The sequence below is a fragment of the Ornithorhynchus anatinus genome, chromosome 5, assembly GCF_004115215.2.
Source record: "Ornithorhynchus anatinus isolate Pmale09 chromosome 5, mOrnAna1.pri.v4, whole genome shotgun sequence".
NCBI classification, from domain to species: Eukaryota; Metazoa; Chordata; class Mammalia; order Monotremata; family Ornithorhynchidae; genus Ornithorhynchus; species Ornithorhynchus anatinus.
The window spans coordinates 44551002-44573221 of record NC_041732.1 but is presented as its reverse complement, the minus strand read 5'-3'; the positions used below and the strand labels follow the sequence as shown (position 1 = coordinate 44573221).

Below are 22220 nucleotides of genomic sequence, written 5' to 3'. Positions count from 1 at the left end.
ATTCCTTCTCACCTATTCTCCATTAGGTAGACCTTCCCTGATTCCGCCCTCTTTTCTCCAGCCCCTCTTTCTTCTGGGTCATCCCTGTGACCTTTGGGCATCTGATATTGTCCCACCCTCAACTCCTCAGCACTTATGTATATTACTTTAAATTATATACTTTTTTATATAAATGTCTGTCTCCCCCTCTAGACTGTAAGCTTGCTTTGGCCAGGGAGCCTGCCAACTTTGTTGTATTTTATTCTCCCAAGCACTTAGAACAATGCTCTGAATAAAATAAGTACTCAATAAATGTTATTGATTCCATTTTAATTGCATCGCTCACTTTTTTGCATAATTTCTATAACCTAAAAACAGGGAAGAGGCTATGACACAGGAAATTACGTCTAGCAATAAGGGGAGATGAAGAAGGAAAGACGAGGAGGAAAGGTGGGGAAATGATGAAAGGGCACTGAGACTCCATTTCTTAGTTCTATTGCTCTGCCAAAATGGAACATACAATATGCACTGAAGCAGTCAACCTCCACTCCCTTCTCCTCCTCTTCTTCCTCCTGCTTGCACCAACACCAAAAATAATCACCTTTCATTTTATCTCCAAAAATTGAGGTGGGGAAAGAATTGTGATGGAGGTAACAAAACCATCATAACACATAAAATGATTTAAAAGCAAATGGGCATGAAGCTGTCTCAACAGCCACTGGTTCTTCATGCTTCTGATGGCACAAAACATTACTTGTCATTGAAATCTACCGTCTAGTAGCACATTATCCTGTGGCATACAGTTGAGCGAGGAGGAAGAAAGGAAGCCAACCAAATAAGAAGAAAGTGGTTAGTCTCTTGGAAGATGGCAAGGTGCTGAGGAGGGTTTATGAATTTTATGGATTCCAAGGCTTCAACGGCAATTACCACAGGATGTATCTCCAGAGAGAGAGTAGAGTGGTACACCTCTGCCTCCCCAGGATCCCACATGGACTCTCCTCTGTCACCGAAGGTTGTCTGTTCTGACCTTCCAAGCTCCTCGTGGGACAGAGAAAATCAGAGACTGGTGGCACCACCTTCATAGAATCTCAGGAAGGCTGTGGTGACTAGAGCCATACAGGTTTCTGTGGCTATGACTGTGGACTCTGAAATATGAAAAGCCTAATATTCTGCTTCTCTAGCCTGAGAGCCCTATTGCTCTGTTTGTTTTTGTCGTCTTAAGTGTTTCGTTTCTTCTCGCCTTATATATGTCACCAGTCCCCTCCCCACTTTATATTTTTAGATTGTGAGCCCCCAAAAGGGCAGGGAACCAAGTGGCTTTGGTAGCTGCTGTAGTCTTCAGAGCCCACTTAAGCCAGCTATTCTGAGGATTCCAGATGGGTCTGTTCACCTTGCAGAACACTGTGGGTGGTACTTTGATCGGAGATATTTACCCTTGCTGGTATAGCCTTAGCAGGCAGCATCATCAGGACTAGAATCCAGGTCTCTGAATCACCTCAGTCATGCTCTTTCCAATAGACCAACACCAGGGCACAACAGCAAAAAAAACAAAGGCAAAGATAGGGGAAGTGATATTTTCCCTTTAGGGTCAGAAGTGGACTCATTTGTACCTTTCCAGCTTTGCCCACTTCCTACATGAAACAGGAAAGGGCAGGGATTCAGGTCATTTGTTTAAAAAAAAAATGATTGGAGATCTGTGGCTATTTACGGAACCATAATGACATTCTAGAAAGTAATATCTGTGGATTACTTTTTGCATGATTACTATGTAAAGCAAAAGTGACATGAATCGGATTCCTGAAACCCTATCCTTTCTCTGCACTTTTATCTCAGGAAGCAGTGTGACCTAGTGGAAATAACATGGGCTTGGGAGTCAAAGGATGTGGGTTCTGATTTCGGCTCCACCACTTGTCTTGTAGGGTGGCCTTGAGAAATCACTTCTCTTGCCTGTTACCTCATCTGTAAAATGGGGATTAAGACTGTCCCCATGTGGGACAGGGATAGTATCCAACCCGATTATTTTAACAACCCTAGCACTTAGAACAGTGCTTGGCACATAGTAAGTGCTTAAAAAATACAATTATTATTATTTGTTTGGGTTAAAAATGTCAACTTCAGTAGCATGTATTTGAAATAAACAATTAAATTCATATTTAGTTTGGGAGGATCTCTTTGAAAGCTGGATCTGGTTTAAAATGAAAATAGAGAAAAACATAATTAAACGCACTACAAACACAATCATATAATTCATTTTTTTTTATTTTTTAGTTTAACAAAAACAATTGTCCCTGGAATTTTGAAATAGTTGTTATACAATGTAAAATAAGAGTTTTGTTGATGCATAACAAATGAAGCAAAAGCAGGATACAAGAATAAAGTGATTTGCAGACACAGTTCTTTTACAAGAATACTAAAGTTTTGCATTTCTCGGTGGAAACATTTTTATTATGCATTTTAAACAATCTATCACCAAAGTTAAACTGAAACTGAAAAAAGTTATAGGATGGAAAAAGAAACAAAACTAGTATTAAGAGACTGCTTTCAATCAGTAGGTTTTAATTGTTCATCTAGCAATCTGCTGGTCAAGGTTTTCCAATCTTATCACCTGTAACACACTGCTTTTATGTTATGCTTTATTATTTATGCTTTATTTACTCTCTTAAGTTAGTGGTTTAGGATGTACTCTTCCTTTGATTTCCAACAGATGTTTAGGATACATTTTTCACAAAAGCAATCCTATGGTTCCTAGGTTCTGATCTCTTTCTAACAACCAGAACTAAGAGGCAATCCCAGGGTATGTTACGCCATCAAATGAAGGTTCCTTGAGGAATCATTTCTTGTAGATCAGTATAGTTGAGTCAGGATTATACCACTGTGTGAAAGCACTACAGTGTTAAATGTTTTTCTGCGTTAATCAATGAATGTACACATTACTGGATAATGTTGGAGCTCTGAATGTGCCGTCAGCTTAGGTTTAGCAGGAGGATTGATTCCTGCCATTCTTTTGTAATACAAAGGGAAAAGTTCTAAAAAGTTTTGTTTGTTTTTAAATGATGTACTGGTAGGTGAAGTTATTGAGCAGGGAAGACAATGTGAAACAAGAGAGGATCCTTGAAGTTATTGCTCATCTCATCTCAGCGGCCAAACAGTTATGATAGCTTTTTTAGTTTGGCTTTAATAAAAATCTTATTACTAATGAACCTAAAACACCTACTAAGAAGTCTACAGTCTGAATTGCAGAATTGCTTCTATGGCTATGCCAATTATTTTGTTTTATTTGCTATATGTCCTATTGTGATACATACAAAAAGAACTGTAGAAACTTTAGAAATAGTATATAGGACTCTTATAGTATCCATCCACCGAGAAAAGAACACGGTACCCATTAAAGTTTTCAAAGCAATGAACCCCAGAGCTTAGAAACTTTTCAACTATTCTAAATTATGAAAATAAATTACTCCTTAAAGAAAATCCTGAAAATACAAAAATCAATTTCTATAGGCTTTAACATTTTACATGTATAAATATACAAAATGAAAACTGTATTATATGCAGATTAAATACAGGAAAGTCATATGTTCATATGGAGCTTAACTAGTACTAGCATACTGACCATCAAACATCCAATAAATAAAATTAAATACTTTTATTTTGCTCTCTAGAAGAGACTTGAAGACCAACTTTGGCTCAATTTGCCTAAAGAGTACTTTTTGTTGAGTACTTGTTTAGAGCTTGAGACAAAATCTTTTGTTTTGAAATTATTTTTGTAAAATATTAACTACATCCTACTTTCACCTAGATACTGCATTTATTCCTTTTCCCCTTATAAGAATGGAGTCAGGAATTTCTGTGTATAAGGAATACGTAAAATTTACAGTAAACATTTCTAAATGGTATGGCATGACATAGGAAAATTCTCGTTAGCCACCTGTTACAGATAAAACAGAACAAGAAGAATAGTTTTGACTTCTAAAAACATTTAAAAATCATTTTCTGTTTTTTAGTGAAATATCTAAGAATTTAAAATCCTTTTAAGGGTTATTCACTATATATTCAGCACTGTTTCAAACATTAACTATTATTTTCTTAAAAAAATACAAGAAAAAGTGCTAAACAAAAAAAAAACTGTTCAACTTTCTTTATTTCTGAAGATGAAGGGATATTTTCAGCTTAACAAGTTCTTGCTGCTGCGACTCTGAAGAAACACAAATAGTTGGCATAAATTAGAAACAAAATGAGCAGTCTACCCATTCAAACTCAAAAACACATTCACTAAGAGTTATTAACATATTCAACAAATTAAAAGTGTCCTGATGATCATACACTAAATGCCAGATCACACGCTTGGCTCCTCTCAAGCCAAACAACTCACGGCGACTCTCTCTCGTCTTTCTTGCTGCTGACCTCTTGCTCACACCCTACTGTTGGCCTGGAACTCACTCCCCCTTCATATCCATCAGAGTACCGATCCATCACCCTTCTGAACTCCCAACACCTACAGGAAGCCTTCCTGGATTCATCCAAATGCACTCATTCATTCTCAATCATCCAAAATCCTAGAGGCACTTATTCACTAACTTGAAATCAGAGTACTGCATCCTAGATATAAACCCTCAGAGGATCTTCAAATGACTGTGAAGTACCTTGCCCAATCAGCAAGTGTGGCCTACTGAGTGGATAGAGCACGGCCCTGGGAGTCAGAAGGATCAGGGTTCTAATCCTTGCTCTACCACTCATCTATTTGACTTTGGGCAAGTCACTTAATTTCTCTGTACCTCAGTTACCTTATCTGTAAAATGGGGATAAAGACTGAGAGTCCTACAAGGGACAGGGACTGTGTCCAACCTGATTAGCTTGTATCTACTTCTGAGGTTAGAACAGTGCCTGGCACACAGTAAATGCTTAACAAATACCATCATTATTGTTAGTATCGTTATTAGGTATTATAGGCTGATGCTGTCTAAAGAAAGGCAAAGTGATGTAGCAGCCCACACCAAGGAAGTCAGACACATAACCTGTGTTGTAAATAACACAGAGTAAAATGTGTTCCCCAAATTCTACTGCCTAGACAGTGCACTGACCAGCAATGCAACAGCAATGAACAAGGAAGTAGTAAACAAAATCAAGGTCAGCATGACCTTTTGGGTGACAGATTGGTCTAGTGTGACAGAGCACATGCCTGGGAGCCAGAGAATCTGTGTTCTAATCCTGGCTCCATCACCTGCCCCCTCTGTGACCTTGGGCAAGTTACTCTGTGCCTTGGATTTCTCATTTGCAAAATGGGGATTCAATACTTGTTCTCTCTCCTACTTATACTGGGAACTCCATGTGGGACAGGGACTATAACCAACCTGATTAACTTGTACCCACCCCAGCGCTTAGAACAGTGCGTGATACATAGTAAGTGTTTAAGAAATACCATGAAAAAAGAGTGTCAATGTGGTGGCCACAAGGTATCAGGCTTCAGACCACATTAAAGGTTCACAAAACTCTTGAGCTGTCCAAACCTCTCAATGGCTGGGTCTGAACCCCAAATAAATACATAGACTGGTTGAGTAGTTCCATCAACACCATTTTACCAGTTACTCTTAACATCAAATGGTAAGCCAGAATTACTGACAATGAAGTGCTTAGAAGGATGTCAGGCTCTGAATATAGCTACTTGATTGGTTAAGACACATGAGGCTAACCAAAGAGATAGTGTATGGTGAATTCAAATGGAAGAGTCAAATGGAGGGTGGAGGAAACATTTTATGGGCACAGTAAAACAAGCCATCCGACAATGATGCATCCTATTTCATTCATTTGTTCATTCTATCGTATTTATTGAGTGCTGTGTGCAGAGCACAGTACTAAGCATTTAGAAAGTACAAATCGGCAACAAAGAGAGACAATCCCTACCCAGCGATGGGCTCATAGTCTGGAAGGGAGGAGACAGACAACAAAACAGAACAAAACAAGTAGACAGGCATCAATAGCATCAATGTAAACAGAATTATAGATATATACACATCATTAATAAAATAAATAGAATAATAAATATATATATATATACACAAGTGCTGTGAGGCGGGGAGGGGGGTAGAGCAGAGGGAGGGAGTCAGGGCAATGGGGAGGTGAGGAGGAGCAGAGGAAAAGGGGGGGCTCAGTCTGGGAAGGCCTCCTGGAGAAAGTGAACGTGAAAAATGGAAGTCAACTGCTGCAGATAGAACAAGAGAAGCAGCATGGCTCAGTGGAAAGAGCACGGGCTTGGGAGTCAGAGTTCATGAGTTCGAATCCCATCTCTGCCACTTGTCAGCTGTGTGACTGTGGGCATGTCACTTCACTTCTCTGTGCCTCAGTTACCTCATCTGTAAAATGGGGATTAACTGTGAGCCTCACGTGGGACAACTTGATTACCCTGTATCTACCCCAGCGCTTAGAACAGTGCTCGGCACATAGTAAGCGCTTAACAGATACCAACATTATTAACAGCATGAAGCAACGTAAGCATGAAAAAAACTAGCTCTTTTTAAGCAAAAAGCTTTGCAGGCATCAAGAGACAACACAAAAGGGAAAATAGCACTAGGCACTGTAAACATTTGAAATGACAGTGCAAGAGACAGCTTTTATGTATGAATGATATATTCATATCTGTGTGTCCTTCATTGACCTCTGCAGTCACACACTCACATCCAAGGGGGAATTTTACCTTCGTGGCCTCTTCAAGTGGGAAGGTCATCTAAATGTATGATATTTGCATAATCAATCAATCAGTGGTATTTACTGAGCACTATATTGATTGACTGAGTGCAGTAAGATAGACTTGGTAAACATGACCTCTGCCCTCAATGATCTGGGGAAGACAGACATGAAATAAACTGCGGAAAGGGGAAGCCAAGAGAATAAGGATAACTACAGAAATGCTATGGCGTTGAGGTGAGCATCAAAGTGTTTTGAGGGCACAGGTTCAGATGCATAGGTACCACAGATGGGAGGGTGACTAGGTTGGGGGAAATGAAAGTTCAGCTAGGGAAAGCTTCAAAGATGGGGACTGTCTGTCAAAGAGGAAGGGTGCTCCAGGCAGGAGGGAGGATGTGAGCAGGTGAGAGAGACGAGAGTGAGGTACAGTAAGTAGGCTGATGTTAGAGGAGCAAAGTGTGCAGATTGGGTTGTGGTGGGAGAGGTGCAGGGTTGAGCAGGAGGAGGAGGAGAGCTGATTGAAGATGCTTTGAAACAAATCATATGGAAATTATATTTGATGTGGAGATGGAAGGGCAACTATAGGAGTTTTTGAGGATTGGGGAGATTGGGGCAAAATGATTTTATCTGAAAAATGATCTGGGTAGCAGAGTGAAATATGGACTGGAATGGGCAGGGATGTCAGTGCAATCATTAGAAGAGAAACTGTCAGCTCTCAGTGGGCAGGGTTCGAGGATACCAATTCTGTTGTACTGTACTTTCCCAAGCACTCAGTATGGTGCTGGGAGCTCAATAAGTGCCATTGAATGAAAGGCTTAAGTAAAAATTGGAGTGTGAAAATTTAGAAGGCATATATAAACAGTCAAGGATCATGTTACATGTCATATAAAAAAAGTTGTCAGTCCATATCTTCCCACTCCTCAAACCCTTCAACGGACGCCCATCAACTTCCACATCTAACAGAAACTCCTTAAGTCACTCAATGAACTCTCACTCCCTTCTCTCTTGTTAATCTCCAGCTACAACCGGCCTGAAAACTTCACTCCTCTAATGCCAACCTACTCACTGTATCTTGATCTAGTTTATTAGCCCAGCAACCACAATGATCTTACAGTCTACAGGAGGGGCGACAGACATTAATATAACCTAAATGTATAACTAATGGAACATACACAAGTAAACATTGAAGGTAGGTGGTTTGCTGGGCTAATGTGATTTCAAGGCATCAGAACATTGGAGAAGGTGGGATTTAGGAGCACTTGAAAGTTGGGGAGAACAGCTAGATTTGCTGGTGGATTTGAATGATGGGACTTCGGGGGAAAATTCCAGGTGCATTTAAGGGTGTATGGGGGGTGGAGAGGTCAGTGCAAGAGGAACTGGAGGTAGAAGAATGAAGAGTGATATGGCTAGCAAGTGTACTTGAGAGGAATGAGGAGTGGGAGCAGGTATGTAAGTGGGGAAAGAGAGCTTGTAACATGGTGGAGAGCCTTAATGTCAATGGTATGAGGTTTTGGCTTGATGCAGGGGCAAGTAGGTGGCTGCTAGAAGTTTTGAAGGAGTGGAGAGATGTGTTTAAGGCAGCTGTATAAAGCACAGACTGAAATGGGGAGAGGCTGGGATCCTCTCCATAATGATCAGGATCGATCTCATCAAGTCTATTATATGCACTCACCCTGGACTACAGTTTTATTCATAAGCACTCAAACATTTTTCCAAAGCTTCAGTGACTTGTTCCAGCTGGCAGACAAAAGTAACTCTGACATCAACAGTGCTTCTTAAAATTATACTTAATATACTTAAAATATTCTTGAAACCCTGGCAAAGCAGACAACCTGACCTGCAGGTCACAGATTGGGAAGCAGTGTGGTGGAGGAGCGAAGAGAGGAGGCAGAGGTGGGAAGGGATTTGTTTCCCTCAGGGTTTGGGTGTAACACTGGGGAGAGCTTTCAGATCCTGGGATCTGTTAGCAAGCAGGGCATAAAACTTCTCCGGATTCTTCGTCCTGGTCATCTGGTGCCAGGAGTACACTTATACTCTTAAATAAACACATATTCATATATAAAGTATATATATTATCATATTTATTATATCATGGTAAGTATACACATATACTTACCACAGGTCCAAGCAATTTCTGATGGAAGTTCCATAGCCACTGGCTATGAATACAGGGCAGCTAGTGGGATGACTTGAAGTACAATGTGAACACAGTGTCAGCTGAGAGTTGCATAGGGTGGGCATATGTGAATTAATATATATATACATATGCTGGATATTGTCCAAAATTATTCCTTTGTGGTTCTTCGACATCAGAGTAACCAACTGACTGAGACTGAAACAAATTACAATGCGTATTATGGAAGGAACTTAAAACTGTGGCATACTTATTGGGATGAAATTTCTGTGCGTCAGAAAAAGTTGCCCCTTTGGATGTCTGGCTTACTGAATTGCCATAGCTTCTTTGAATACTATAGGCCAACCCAGAACAGCAAGGATTTAATGTTTCATTAGAAGTTACAAAGGGATTCTAAATTTTGGAGGTAAACGGGGGAAGGTAAGTCCAAAAAGAAGTAGCGTTTTGTCTCAGGACTTTGGAACTCCCATCAGGATGTTGTTGGGAAAATGAATTCCTTGACTGAATTGACTGTTTGGTTTCCTCTAAATGCCACGTTTTCAGAAGAGATCCCAGGCATTCTGCTTGAAATCAAAGAGTTTGTGTTTTCTGTTGATTCGTTTTTTGTTGGCAACTTTTTGGAGGTGCTCAGACCTGGGGTTTTGCTTTGGTTTAAGCTCTGATGAATTATTGCCACTAGAATTTGTGTCAATATGATCGACAGCCCTAATTTTACTTTGATCTTTGAATCTTCCTCCTGCATCTCAAAGAGTTGACATATCACGAGATGCAGAAGCAGAGTCTTTAGTTCTTGTATCTATGACAAACACACCTCATAAAACGAAAGCTGAGCTTCAGGGGCAGAAATGTGACAGAAGGGTGCAGAGAACCCACATCTGCTTTAACATTTCCATTTACTACAAGGTTTGTAGAGAAGCAGCATGGCCTAATGGGTAGGGTATCGGAGTCAGAAGGTCATGGCTTCTAATCTTGACTCTGCCATTTGTCTGCTGTGTGACCTTGAGCAAGTCACTTAACTTTTCTGGGCTTCAGTTACCACATCTGTAAAATGGGGATTAAGACTGTGGGCCCTACGTCAGACAGGAACTGTGTGCAACCCGATTACCTTGTATCTACCCCAGTGCCCTCTAATCTTCTGAAGAAGTGCCATTTTCCTTTTCCCTGTGGCATGGTCCAGAAGCAAAGCCTTCCAGCTCATTTTTTCTTGCCCTTTCACTAAATTTAGTGCCCTTTTTCTTTGGAACATTTAGATTTTGTTGACGCTCAGTTAGTCTTCTGAAATATCAAAGGTGTTTATTGATGCCTCTATTGTATATTTCAATTGCCAAGTACTACTACTAATAATAATAATGATGTTGGTATTTGTTAAGCGCTTACTATGTGCAGAGCACTGTTCTAAGCGCTGGGGTAAACACAGGGGAATCAGGTTGTCCCACGTGGGGTTCACAGTCTTAATCCCCATTTTACAGATGAGGGAACTGAGGCACAGAGAAGTTAAGTGACTTGCCCACAGTCACACAGCTGACTAGTGCCCACCACATCCTTTAAGGGTAAAACTGAGCAAAGTAAACATTGTTGCTTATTCATCTGAGAAGGTACTTTATTCATGCTCAGCCTGCCTAATGAAATTGACCATTTATCACTTCCTCTCTGGGAAATAGCACTTACATTTATCCTACTAAGTTTAAAACACAAATACTTTGAATGCTCTCATTTACAAAGCTCTCTATGTACATGTTTATCAATAAGGAACACTCAGGAAAAAATCAAACAGTAAAAAGAATTTGCATTTTCTTACTCCTATTTGAGTAAACAAAACTCCATCTCAATTTCTGGATACTATCATTACTAATTCTATATCTACACAGTTGCTTTTTTGTAGAGTTACATTTCCATTTTTACAATATTAAGCTTATTGCCCATGATTCTAGGTATGTTGCGAGGCCACATTTGGACCAGGATAAATCTATGGATCCTTTGACCATGGTGCACCAATCTGCCTTCCTCCTATCCTCACCCCAAACTATCTAGTTCTTCCAGGAAAAAAGGTACATATGAGTTCTTTAACCTGTAATCTCATTGTGGGCAGGGAATGTGTCTGTTATATTGTCATACTGTACCCACCCAAGTGCTTAGTACAGTCTTCTGCACAAAGTACTCAAATATGACTGAGTGAGCAGGTCTTGGACTGTACTGCTTCTATTTAGAGAAGTCAGTTCAAGGCCTCTAGCTTTCTCTCCTCCATTTGTTGTTTGGCTTCAGGTAAGCTAAGTAAAACACTTATGTTTTCTCCAGGAACAATACTGGCAGCCACCTCTTACCCCAGGAAATAAGGATATGCTTAGAATTCTCTTTTATACCTGATGACATATAGAGAATATTTATGGGTCATCAAAGACCAGGAAACAGGATGCAGAAAAATGGTTTAGACAGTGAAAATGAGGCTAGGTACCTTATATGACTCTATATCACTGGGGCAATTTTAAAAGTCAATCAAAAACAATATGTGTAAATCCCAAAAAAGAACTGTTGTTTATTTGTTATTTTTAAGCTAATTACTCTTCTTTTACTCCTTGAAAGATTCCTGCATGCTTCAAAGGCTTGGCAGCAATTATGTGCCAAATATGACATCAGTAATCACAATTCCAATTTAGTGACAAAGACAATTTAAAATCTCAACGAAAAAAACCCTACCAAATGTCTCTATTAAAAAAAAGAGGACCATACTTTCATTGGTTCACTTTTTTTTTTAAAGCAGGAACTGAACTCAATCCTTAAAGAGAATCTTTGACTTCTTGGTAGGTTTTGCACAATTTGTTCATATTTGTATGTGCATATATATATATACATACACACACACAAACTGTATAAGTAAAGGTGTGTGTGTACATAAAGAGAGAGACAGAGAGAGACAGAGAGAGCTATCCTCCTTTTTTAAAAGAAGATGTTACTGAGAGGGAAATTTATCTATGGCTGTACCTGTGGGCCATAATGGCTAATATGGATCTTATACTCAGTGCCCTACTTTGGGTTTTTGTAAACTACAGAGTAATGCACTTGCTATGAGTTGATAGCAATCATGTTTCATTGGGGAAACAGAGACACCAATGCAATATGGAATCTCCCCCTTACCAGAGAGTGGAGATGGGGGTCAAGTGACACCCAGGAGTATCACTTTCCCCCATCTGCCTGCCACCACCCTGGGAGAAAAACTTTCAACACAGTTTTCTGAAACCTGACCAAAAGTTCCATATTATCACTATTTTGTAATTTTGAAGTGTATCAATATTATTTCAGTTTGAGTATTCCTGCATAAGTTAGCTTTCTCTCAGTTTTACAGAGCAAGAATCTTGAGGTAGGATATTTCCCTAGTATACAGTCCTCTGCTTGGGACATCACTATATGATTAAATTGTGATTGGGATAGTGATGTAGGTAATAATGATGACAATGTTTATAGTCCCCTTTACAAACTGCCTGTGAATCCTCCTCCTTCATTTCTACTTAAACTGGGGGATAACTCTCCTCTTCTCCTGGGTAATTTGAATTTGATATTGCATTTAATCTTAGATTACTTACATGGTTTTGAACACCAAGACTAAGCACTTCTTAAATTGCCAATTCATCTTCTAATAAAATAGTGTGTTGGCAGAAAAACAGCAAAGACCCACTGGCAATGTGTCATGAAGAAAATAATAAAAATAGTTATTATTATCAGTAGTATTGTGCTTGTTAAGCACTTACTATATGCCAAGCACTGTTCTAAGGACTGGGGTAGATACAAGTTAATCATGTTTGACACAGTCCCTGTCTCACATGGAGCTCACGGTCTAAGTAGGAGGGAACAGGAATTAATTCCCATTTAATAAGTGAGTTAACAGGCACAGGGAAGCTATGTGACTTGACCAAGTCACACAGCAAACACATGGTAGAGCCAGGATTAGAACCCAGGTCCTCTGACTCCCAGGCCCATGCTTTTTCCACTAGGACCTACTGCTTCTTGGCCCAAAGATAATCATGAGTTACTATATTTTCACTGTGGATGCCATCAAAATCAACCACTGATTCTGGACTCAATTCCCTTTGGGTACAGCATCTCTGGTATGCAGTCTCACTTGTGTATGTACCACTTCCAAACAGGTTTATCATCTCTGCACCACTTTGGGCATCTTCAAAATAATGCATCTCCAAGACTGTCATTTACTAAGTTGATCTGACATGAAAGTACTTCTTGACATTAAACAGATTTCTCCTGGGCCATCAAACAATACTGATATTTCCTCTGGATTATCGAGAGGGCTTTGTAGCCACCATAGGGGGGACTGGGGTGAACTGAATGACCCAAATGATTAAAAGCCATGGGGTGGAAGGGACTTGGGGACAGCTAGGATTTGCATCTAGACAAATAATGCAATAGGATGAAATGGCTGCTTGATCTTATGTCTGACTTGTTTTAATTCAGCGATCATTATGGAATGTTTGATTATTTACATTCCATACCTTGGATAGCTGGATGCTTCATTTTCATTTCTGGTTTCTGGGACTTCTATTGTGGAAGTAGCTACCTGAGATTAAAAAAAAAATTAAGCTGATTACAAGTTAAACTATAAAAGTGCAATAGTTAAAATGTCCTCTTCTCAGAAGCTATCAAGATTGCTTTAAGCACTTGCTGAATTTCTAACATTTATACCACAGTCTTAAACAAAATGATTTTAGGTTTTATGTAGTTTGCTATAATGAAGTAATTTATTATACAAAATATGAAGAAATTTTACATACCTGATGAAGTCAGAGGGTGAGCATTTTCAGCGAAAGGGGGATGTAAAAAGCGATATTAAAAAAGGTATTTATTAAAGGTGGCAGTGTTGAGGTTTTTACTGTTTTAGGTTAGCTCATTGTTACTTTTTTTCCCTCAGTCAATATTAGCACCCATAAAGGTCTTATCCAAATTTAGAAGCGGGCTCACAAAAGCCAGAATTTATACTATTTCATATTCCACATACAAATGACTTCTTACAGAATATTTTTTTCTTTCTGACACAAAGGTGGCACGGGAAGAACCATTCCGCTCATTTATGATAATTTATAAAGAAAAATAAACAGCACAGGGTAGCAGAATACATTACTGTACATCCATCCAATATATTTTCTCTCTAGTTTTTATGGACAAATAGTAACTGTATTTTCAATATTACTCTAGATTCAGCTTCTGGAACAAATGAATTATATAAACAAACTGTCCCAAACTCACCAAATGATACATTGATTTAAAAGGGGATTCAAATCCCAAAGAAACAAGTGCACCTACCTTTGGATCTCTGCATCTTGGAAGGGTGATGCTCTTCACGGGTTTCTGAGTCTTCACACTTGGCAAAAGTGACAGATTTTTTTTGACGTGAACTTGAATCATTTTTGACTAGATACCCTGGAGTTGGAGACTTACTGAGACAGATACTGGCTTTTCTGGCAGTTTTCCCAGGTCTGTTCATTGAAATTTTCAAATCTTTATTTTTTTTCAGTTCCTGGGCTTTCCTTTTATTTTTGAGCATTTGACATATAAGAAGAGAAATGGGAGATATATCATTTCGGACACAGGCAAGCTTCATTTGCTCAATAGTTTTCATGATTTTCATAGTATGGGCAATTTTCCCCAAATCTTCCTTGTGATCAGACATTAGGTTTTCCAGCAGTACAGAAAACTGTTTGAAGTTGTATTCCAATGCAGTCACACTGTTCCCATAATTTGCTGACACAATATATGGTTCAAAATGAATGTATGTGGAGCCAGAAGGCACAGGCTTTTCTATTAATTTTCTTATTTCTGAAAGCTCTGTAAGTTCCCTCGATAGCAGCTGAAAAGCATAACTATAGTTAATGGCTTCTGAATATGTGCAGATCACATCCAACTCAGACTTAATTTTCAAAATGGCATACTCCATTGCATCCCCAGGTCCATCTGTGGAAACATCTTGCAGAAATGAAAAAGAAGTCATTGTTTTTTGGAAATGAATCAGCTCAGGAAGAAGTGACAAATCAAACCAAAGCATACCTCGAAATTTTTCCTTGCCTAGCTTTTTGGCCTCTACGTTTTTAAGAAAATGGATTGTTTCGGACATCATAACTATTTCAACGTAAATCTCAACCGTTTCAGGCCTTAGAATTACAGCACTGACAGTGTGGTTCCCCACTATGTCCAGCACATTGTCTTCAGAGATAAAAATATGATTTATGTCTTCTTCTTGTAACATCTGAAAGAGTCGTTTTAAGATCTCCAAGTGATCTGTACATCTCAGTCTCAGTTCTTCTAACTTGTCAAGGTCCGCAAGCTCGACTTGTTCTATTATTTGCCCGACACAGCCAATATCTGGGCGTGAAAGCAAAACCTTGTTAACATGGTTGAATCTGCAGTTTTCCATGCTCAATTTGGCCTTGTCGCCCCAGCCACTGGATTCCCTGGGAGCATTTTTAACAGTCTCCACAGACAAAAGACAAGAAGCCTCTTTAAAACTAAGATCTTCAGCCATATTCTTATGTATTTCCTGCAGTTTTGAAAGAGCATCTTGGTGTAATTTGAACAAGACTGCTTTCTTCATACCTGGCAAGGTCATTTTGCTTACAGGTTCCCTTTGGTTTTTCCAAACAAGACTTTTTGCAGCATCAAAAAAGATATGCTCCATGCCAAAAAGGGATATCTGAACATTCCTCGATTCACAACTCTTTATAAAATTTACCTTTGAGGAGATAACCTCTAAAATCATGCAGAGATGATCTTGTTTTCCTGAATGACAATGAACTTTAGGAAAAGGCAAAGAGTTATATAACAGTTCCAAAGTACATTTTCTTAAAGTTTCCAACTCATCTAAACTCTCTCCAAAATTAGCTCCACAGGTAAATGGCAGAGAAATTATAAAACCAAAGCCATCAGAAGAATGCCGCAGTACTGCTTCACACTCATCAATTTGCCGTTGACACTTTAAGACTGAGTAGTATGAACTGTTTTCCCTTTTGATTTCTTTAAACAATTTAGATAACTGAAAATGGTGTCTTTTTAACTCACTCCAAGTATTGCATTTTAGCCTCTGCTGGAAAACAGAATAGAAACTGGACTGTTGTTGATTTCCATCCTGCCCTTCAAACAACTCATGGTAGAGTGAATCATCATACCAAAGGAGGCTCCGGAAAGTGGGTTCACCTCGTAAGAAACTTTTCTTGTTTTCAATAAACTGTATGATTTCCATCACCATTTGCAGTTCCACGAAGGGATCAATGGCTTGTGGTCTTAATGTGGCTTTACAGTTATTCCACAGATTGTCTTCCACCAACAATTTGTGGGAAACTAAGATGTGCTTAAATGAGCATTTCTGTTTCCTTTCAAAAGCATCAATAAATATGGGAAGGATGCTTTCACAGATTTCAAACTGCACCTGTGCAGCCTCCCAAGATGATGCCTCATCTGCCCTTCGTAAAATTTCAGATAGTTCATCTATGAGACCAGCACGTTCATCCAAACAGTGGTTTTCCTTCAATTCACCTTCAGGGATTGTCCCCTGCTCCTGATGAGAGATACTGTCAAATAGCTGAGGTGGGGTAACTCTTCTATTACCTTGTTTCAGAGTATACGTTATTTCTGAATGTGACTTAGTGTTCGACTGAGAATCACTGCTACTTTTTACTTTCTGGTTTTCCTTTCTTTTGTCGAGATTGGGAGCTGTCTCCTTCAAGGAGATAGTCCTATCAGAAGCACTACTATTATTTGTAGTATTCAGAGTAGAAACAGATGGGTCATTTTTAAGTTGTTTGTTTTCAGTTAAATCCAAGCAACCTTCTTCTAATGACCAACTCTTGTGTTCTATGCTTTCTAATTGAGCAGAAGGCCTCTCAAAAATATCTCCTGAAAGATCCATATCTTCATTTGGAGGATCGATCTGGTCTTTTAGCAGATTGATTTTCCCAGGTTCTAGGCCTGGATTCTGATTACCTTCTTGTGATATGAATGTATGAGATCGAATCAGTGAGTTGTCACCAAAGAACCTAGGGCTGTCATTTAAAGAGCTCATATCAGCCTTGTTCTCACAATTACCAATTTCTATGGCTGAAGAAACTGGCCGCAGCTCCAAGTTAACGTTCTCAGCAACATACATTTCCTTTTTGACTCTTTGGCTGCAGTCATTTGAAGAATACAATTCTTCCTCTGAAATCTCAGTTTCGTTATTTTCCTGTTGCCGGTTAAGTGGTACGGGCATTTCAACAGCATGGACACGTAAAACTTTCTCTGACAGATTTTCTAAGCTAGACTTCCAGGAGTCACTTTGAATATTTAGAATCTGGGGGCATGGTAAAATTTGAGTCTCACACTTTTGGTCAGCTATGGGAGTTGACTTATCTGAGCCTAGAGGAAAGACTGCAGTACCAATATTTTGATTTGCATCTTCTGCCAGCACTGGAAATTTTTCCATGTCAAGGGTGACTTCCTCACTTTCATGATGGACAGAAGCAACTGGAACATCTGATTTGTAGGTGTCCTCATTTAAGTGCTCCCCATTTAATTTTAAAACTGAAATAAGTACACCAGGGTTAATTACTGAGTTATCTTTGCGAACAGGTTGATCAGAATTCAATATTATATTTTCCTCAGGGGAAATATAAAATCTTGAATGATGTTCACTGAAAGATTTATCAGATACAGAGCAGAATTCTCTTTGCGTACCTTTAGGGTGCACTTTAGGCACAGTTTTAAAATTAGCCTGGCCAACCTCATCGGGGAGTTTCCTATCTCGTGGCCGGGTGGAATCCAAAGATGTGACTTTTTCAGGAACAGCCTGAAGATAGGATGGTCTTTGTTGATTCTTTAGAATGCCACTTTTACAAGCTGAGGAAGAACTTGTAGACTGTAAAGAGGACGGCTCTACTAAATCTAACTCAAAATGATTCTCCTGATTACGATTCTCCTTCAAATGAGCTCTCATTTGGCCTCTTGAGAATTCACTGGTAGCATCTTCTGTTGAAATGGACTTTCTAGTTCTGACCCCTTTTCTTTTACACTTGTGCTTCAACTTTCGTGTCTGTGTATTACTTGCCTCCAATGCGACAGTTTTTTTCTCTTCCTTTTTAGCATATTTTCTTTTCCCTGAAGAATATCTAGTGGAGTGATATTTTCTCCGTGTCACAAATCTAAAGCCTTCAAGGTCGCAAATCTCCCAGAAGTTGTTACATGTAACTTCATACGACTTTGGCAATGGGCCCTCTCTCCTTTTCTCTCCCACTTTAGCTACAAGTTGTAATGATCTGTATACTCTCCTCTGAGCTTTCTTTAAGTGAAGAACAGCTCTGTCTAGTTTCTTGGACAGACGTCTGCTTTTGCACAGGGATACTTCACTATTAAGAGTGTTGAGAACACTTCTTATGTGCTTTTCAGACTGTGAAAATGTTTTAATCCTTCCCTCAGATAGTGACAAAAATTTTTCAAAGGGCTGATGACTAACCACCTTCAGTTTTTTTCTACAATCCTCTTGAGATTGTAAATTTTTATGTGGTATAACCTCATTGGTCTGAGAAGCAGGAAGACGTTTTCTTTTATTAACTTTTGATCCCCTATCTTTTTGCTCCTGAGCCTCATCACAATTATTCTTTAGATTTTCCAGGGAACTATTGCTTGCACTGTTCATCGACTCAGAAAAAATAGCAGGTTCAGTTAAAAATGTACAGCTTTGTTTTTCAGGCACACAATCACTATCTGGGTCATGAACCATGTCACGTGACAGGGACCCTTCCCATTCATTGAAAAGTTCTGTTTCCTGACTTAAACTACTCCCTAATTCATCTTCAAAAGGATGACTAAAATTTTCACAAGGAGGCTGGGAATATTCTTTGATTTCTTGTTGTCTTGGCCATTCTATATCAATTTCTGGTTCAAGTGATTGAAATACACAATCCCATATATCATCTTCGAGTTTATAAGGGTCATAAGGGTCAAATTCTGTTTCAAGTACATTAGTAATTATGATTTTTAAGTCTGGGAGCATAGTTGTATTTAAGGGTTTTGTACTGTTCTGCTGTATGCAAGAATGGAAATTATTTTCTTGAAAAATGCACTGACTTCTATTTTCTATGAGTTCACCTTTTGAAATTTTTGCACTCCAACTACTGCTTTCAAACAAACTTCCCCAGTTAATACGTGATTTTAGAAAATTGTACACTGAATTAAATTCTTCAAAATCATCAGGTGCATCTCCATGGTTGGAGTTTGAAGAGTCTTCACACTGCATTAATGAAACTTCAATCTCACTTTCGAAGTCTGGGCCCTGAATGATCAAATCTTTTAATTTCTCCTTTAATACATGCCACTGAGATAATTCCTGGAAGTTATCTTTCTCCACACTATATTTCCAATCATAAAATCCATTTTTCTCTGAAACACTTTCAGAAACACACATTTCACCAGTCTGGTTTCTTTGGCTATCTGAAGGTTCCAAATTGAAAATGGGGAGAGGAATATTCCTGGTATCTGAGCTTGAATACGTGTAACTCACTGAGGGATCAGGAGACCGGGAAAACACTGCTGTAGCAGGTAACTGCTGTAAGTTAACATCACCATGTTCATTTATACCTTTTTCCCTTATAGCAGTTGCAATATTTTCCACTTTAATTGAAGCAGTTTCTGAAACTGCACATCTTTCTTCCCAAGTTAACTCAACTCCAGAAGAAAATCTTTCGGAACCTGTCATGCCTAAACTGTCATATTTTTTTATTTCTTTCACACTATCAAAAATGTTGGTCAAGTCTTCAATTGTAGAATGCTCTCCCTTCTCTGTTGAAGTGTTTTCCACTCTGTTTTCTCCTTCTGAAGCACAACTCTCTCTGGCCATCTCTTGGTCACCTCTTTCTTTGATATCATATTTCTTTGCAAGTTGACATACTTGTTTGAAATCAGTGTTGAGGCTAGGAAACTGTAGAGCATCTCCTGTATCTGGATTGCAGAATACTGGATGTTCTTGATCCTTAAAAACATCTCCATCCAAAAAAGTCTTCAAATTGTCTTTATATTTCTTGTTTATTTCAAGTGCCTTTTCATTTTTTCCAAGGGGATATAAATAAAAAACATTTTTGCCCTTTATTTCATTGTTTCCTGGTGTGTAGAGGGCAGACGATGAATTCACTGAACGATTCAGTGTTTTGGTGGCTGCAGGGGTGTCTTCTACTTTCTGGGAAGTGTTTGATTTTATCTTGATGCACTTACTATTTGAATTTTCCATATCCAGGTCAATTATACTTTGAGAGGTTGCAAGGCTTTGATCTACATCCATCTTTTCACATGGAAAAAGGTCTTCATGTTGTTTCTGTAGACTGTCCTCTGTTCTTTGGCCATTATTAAGTAACTCACAGGCCATGAGATCCATGCCATCTTTTTTTAGTTCCTCTTTGGTAACTGTAGAAGGATGTAGTTTTCTCACCAGACTAGATACTTTATCATTTTTTCCAAAAGTATTGAGAACCTCAGCACCGCATTTGTGTTCTTGATGGGAGGAAATGAAAATATCCTTTTCATTGTGTGGGACAGAAAAAACTGTTGAATTGTTTTTCTTTCCAGTGGTGCAGTGATTTCCATTCTCTTTCTGTGGGTCATGTATTTTTCTATGTAAGGATTTACCTTCCATCCTAGATTTAAGGCACATAAGCTTCTCAGTGTTTTGAAGGTGCTGTGTGCTTTTTTCCCCACTGTGCAGTGGCTTTCCAGAAGAATATTTTTGGCTAATATGGGGTACCGTTTCCAAATTACTAGACTGAGATTTCTGAGAACTCTGACTATTGAGCTTTTTAGAATTTGCTTGCACTGAAGTTCTTTGGTCTGGAGAATGGTTCTTTGGTGATGGAATCTGCACCTTGTTTTGCCACTTAATGGGACCAAGGATGTTACTCATCTGCCTGGATTGTTTTGCTTTTTGACTATCATCCTTCTGATTCTCCCCTTTAGAAATTATTTTCTCATCTGAAATGGGTGGTAAAGCTTTGGAATCAACACTGTTTTGGTCTTTCCTTTGGTCCTCTATTGTGGTCATCTGTGTGTCTTGAAGAGGACCCTTAGCATATTGACAAACCCCTGGGTTATTAGGATATGAGCAGTTGCCCATGATAGATTCAGGTAGGAAGACAGTATCAGGTGGTGGAGATGACAGACTCATATCTGAACTACAACATTTCGGAATATTTTCTGAAGGTGGAATTTCTTGTACATCTGTCTTGGGATTTTGTATTTCATTGTTTCCTTCTCGTCGCATCAGTCTTGGATCCTTGATGAGTTTTGAAGTAATTACAGTGCTTGAATCAACACTGTTGCTAACAGGAGCAGAAGTATAAAGTCTCTTTAAAATCTTCTCAATACAACTCAATTGAATACTTTCATCAAAATCTAAATAAGGCCCAAATGGCAGACCTGGCTCACTTGACTGCACTTGGGATGAGGTCCTGCCTCCTGTTAAGTTGTGCTCTGTCTGGCCATCAGAGGTTTCGGCCTCAATGATGTTTTGATAATGTATATTTCCACAAGAAGGAGAAATATTTGAGCAATGAGGACTAACATCTGAATTGAGTTCACCACATGAGCACCTGTCCTGAGTCTTACAGTCAGAAGAATCAATGGGGTTCCTGAAATGTTCATAGATGATAGTCGCATCTTTTCCTTTACCAATTCTTTTGGCTATGGTGCAGTTTTTCAAGGAATCTCTTCCGTCTATGGAAAGGATAAATGAAAAACAAAAACCACAGGAAAAACTACATTTTTTTCCATTTTAATCCAGGTTATAATTTCTCATATAGTCATGACCATTTCAGGGTTATAATATGATTGAAGACTCCTTTGGCTATGGTGACATCTCCCCTGACCAAGTTTCCCAGTTCTGTTCCCTCTGGCCACCACCATTTCCTTCTACTTATGTCCCCCAGATCACATTTTCCTATTCCCTCCCCCTTGCCAACTACCTCAGAGCTCTGGCTACTCTGTTCCCACGTGCCCTGGAAGGTCTTTATTTCCTGATGCTCCATTTCTTAGGTCCCATCTACTACCAGCTCCAATTCTTCTAGCTCTTTGTGTCCCCAAACCAAATCTGTCTCCTCATTATTCAGTTATGTTTCATTCTATTTAGTGTATGGTTAATCAATTAGTAATTGTGACATTCAGTTAAATTTAAAATTCATCATTGGGGTTCTAGAAAAATCACAAAGCCATTTCCAAAGTGTCTGTCATCCCCTCTCTTTCTGCAACAGTGTTAAATTGAAAAGAATAGTGCAAAAACAGTCATTTATAACAGGCAATAGGATGCAACAAAGATCTAATGCATTCTGTTACTGTACTATTCACCTAGAACCAGTCAGTACAGTAGGCCAAGGCCTTTACAACAGACGTGAGTAGGATGGTTCCTGCCTTGGTGTTT

General features: G+C 39.0%; 1 protein-coding gene across 3 annotated transcripts in view; it reads right to left on the bottom strand.

The window, feature by feature from the left end:
• Window positions 1–2217: 2217 nt before the first annotated feature.
• The window catches only part of TEX15 (testis expressed 15, meiosis and synapsis associated), a 43743-nt gene continuing 23740 nt past the window's right edge, over window positions 2218–22220 (bottom strand). The window contains exons 7-10 of one of the 3 annotated variants that reach the window (XR_003759823.2): window positions 14102–21520; window positions 13294–13358; window positions 8777–8992; window positions 2218–4174 (exon numbers count right to left, since the gene is read on the bottom strand). Coding sequence is in view for 2 of the 3 variants with exons in the window: in XM_039912021.1 (XP_039767955.1) it covers window positions 13318–13358; window positions 14102–21520 (7460 nt within the window). In the remaining variant the exon portion in view is untranslated. Of the gene's footprint in view, window positions 4175–8776; window positions 8993–10369; window positions 12464–13293; window positions 13359–14101; window positions 21521–22220 lie in introns of those variants that run through there. The other 2 variants (XM_039912021.1, XM_029065782.2) reach the window with 2 other exon arrangements.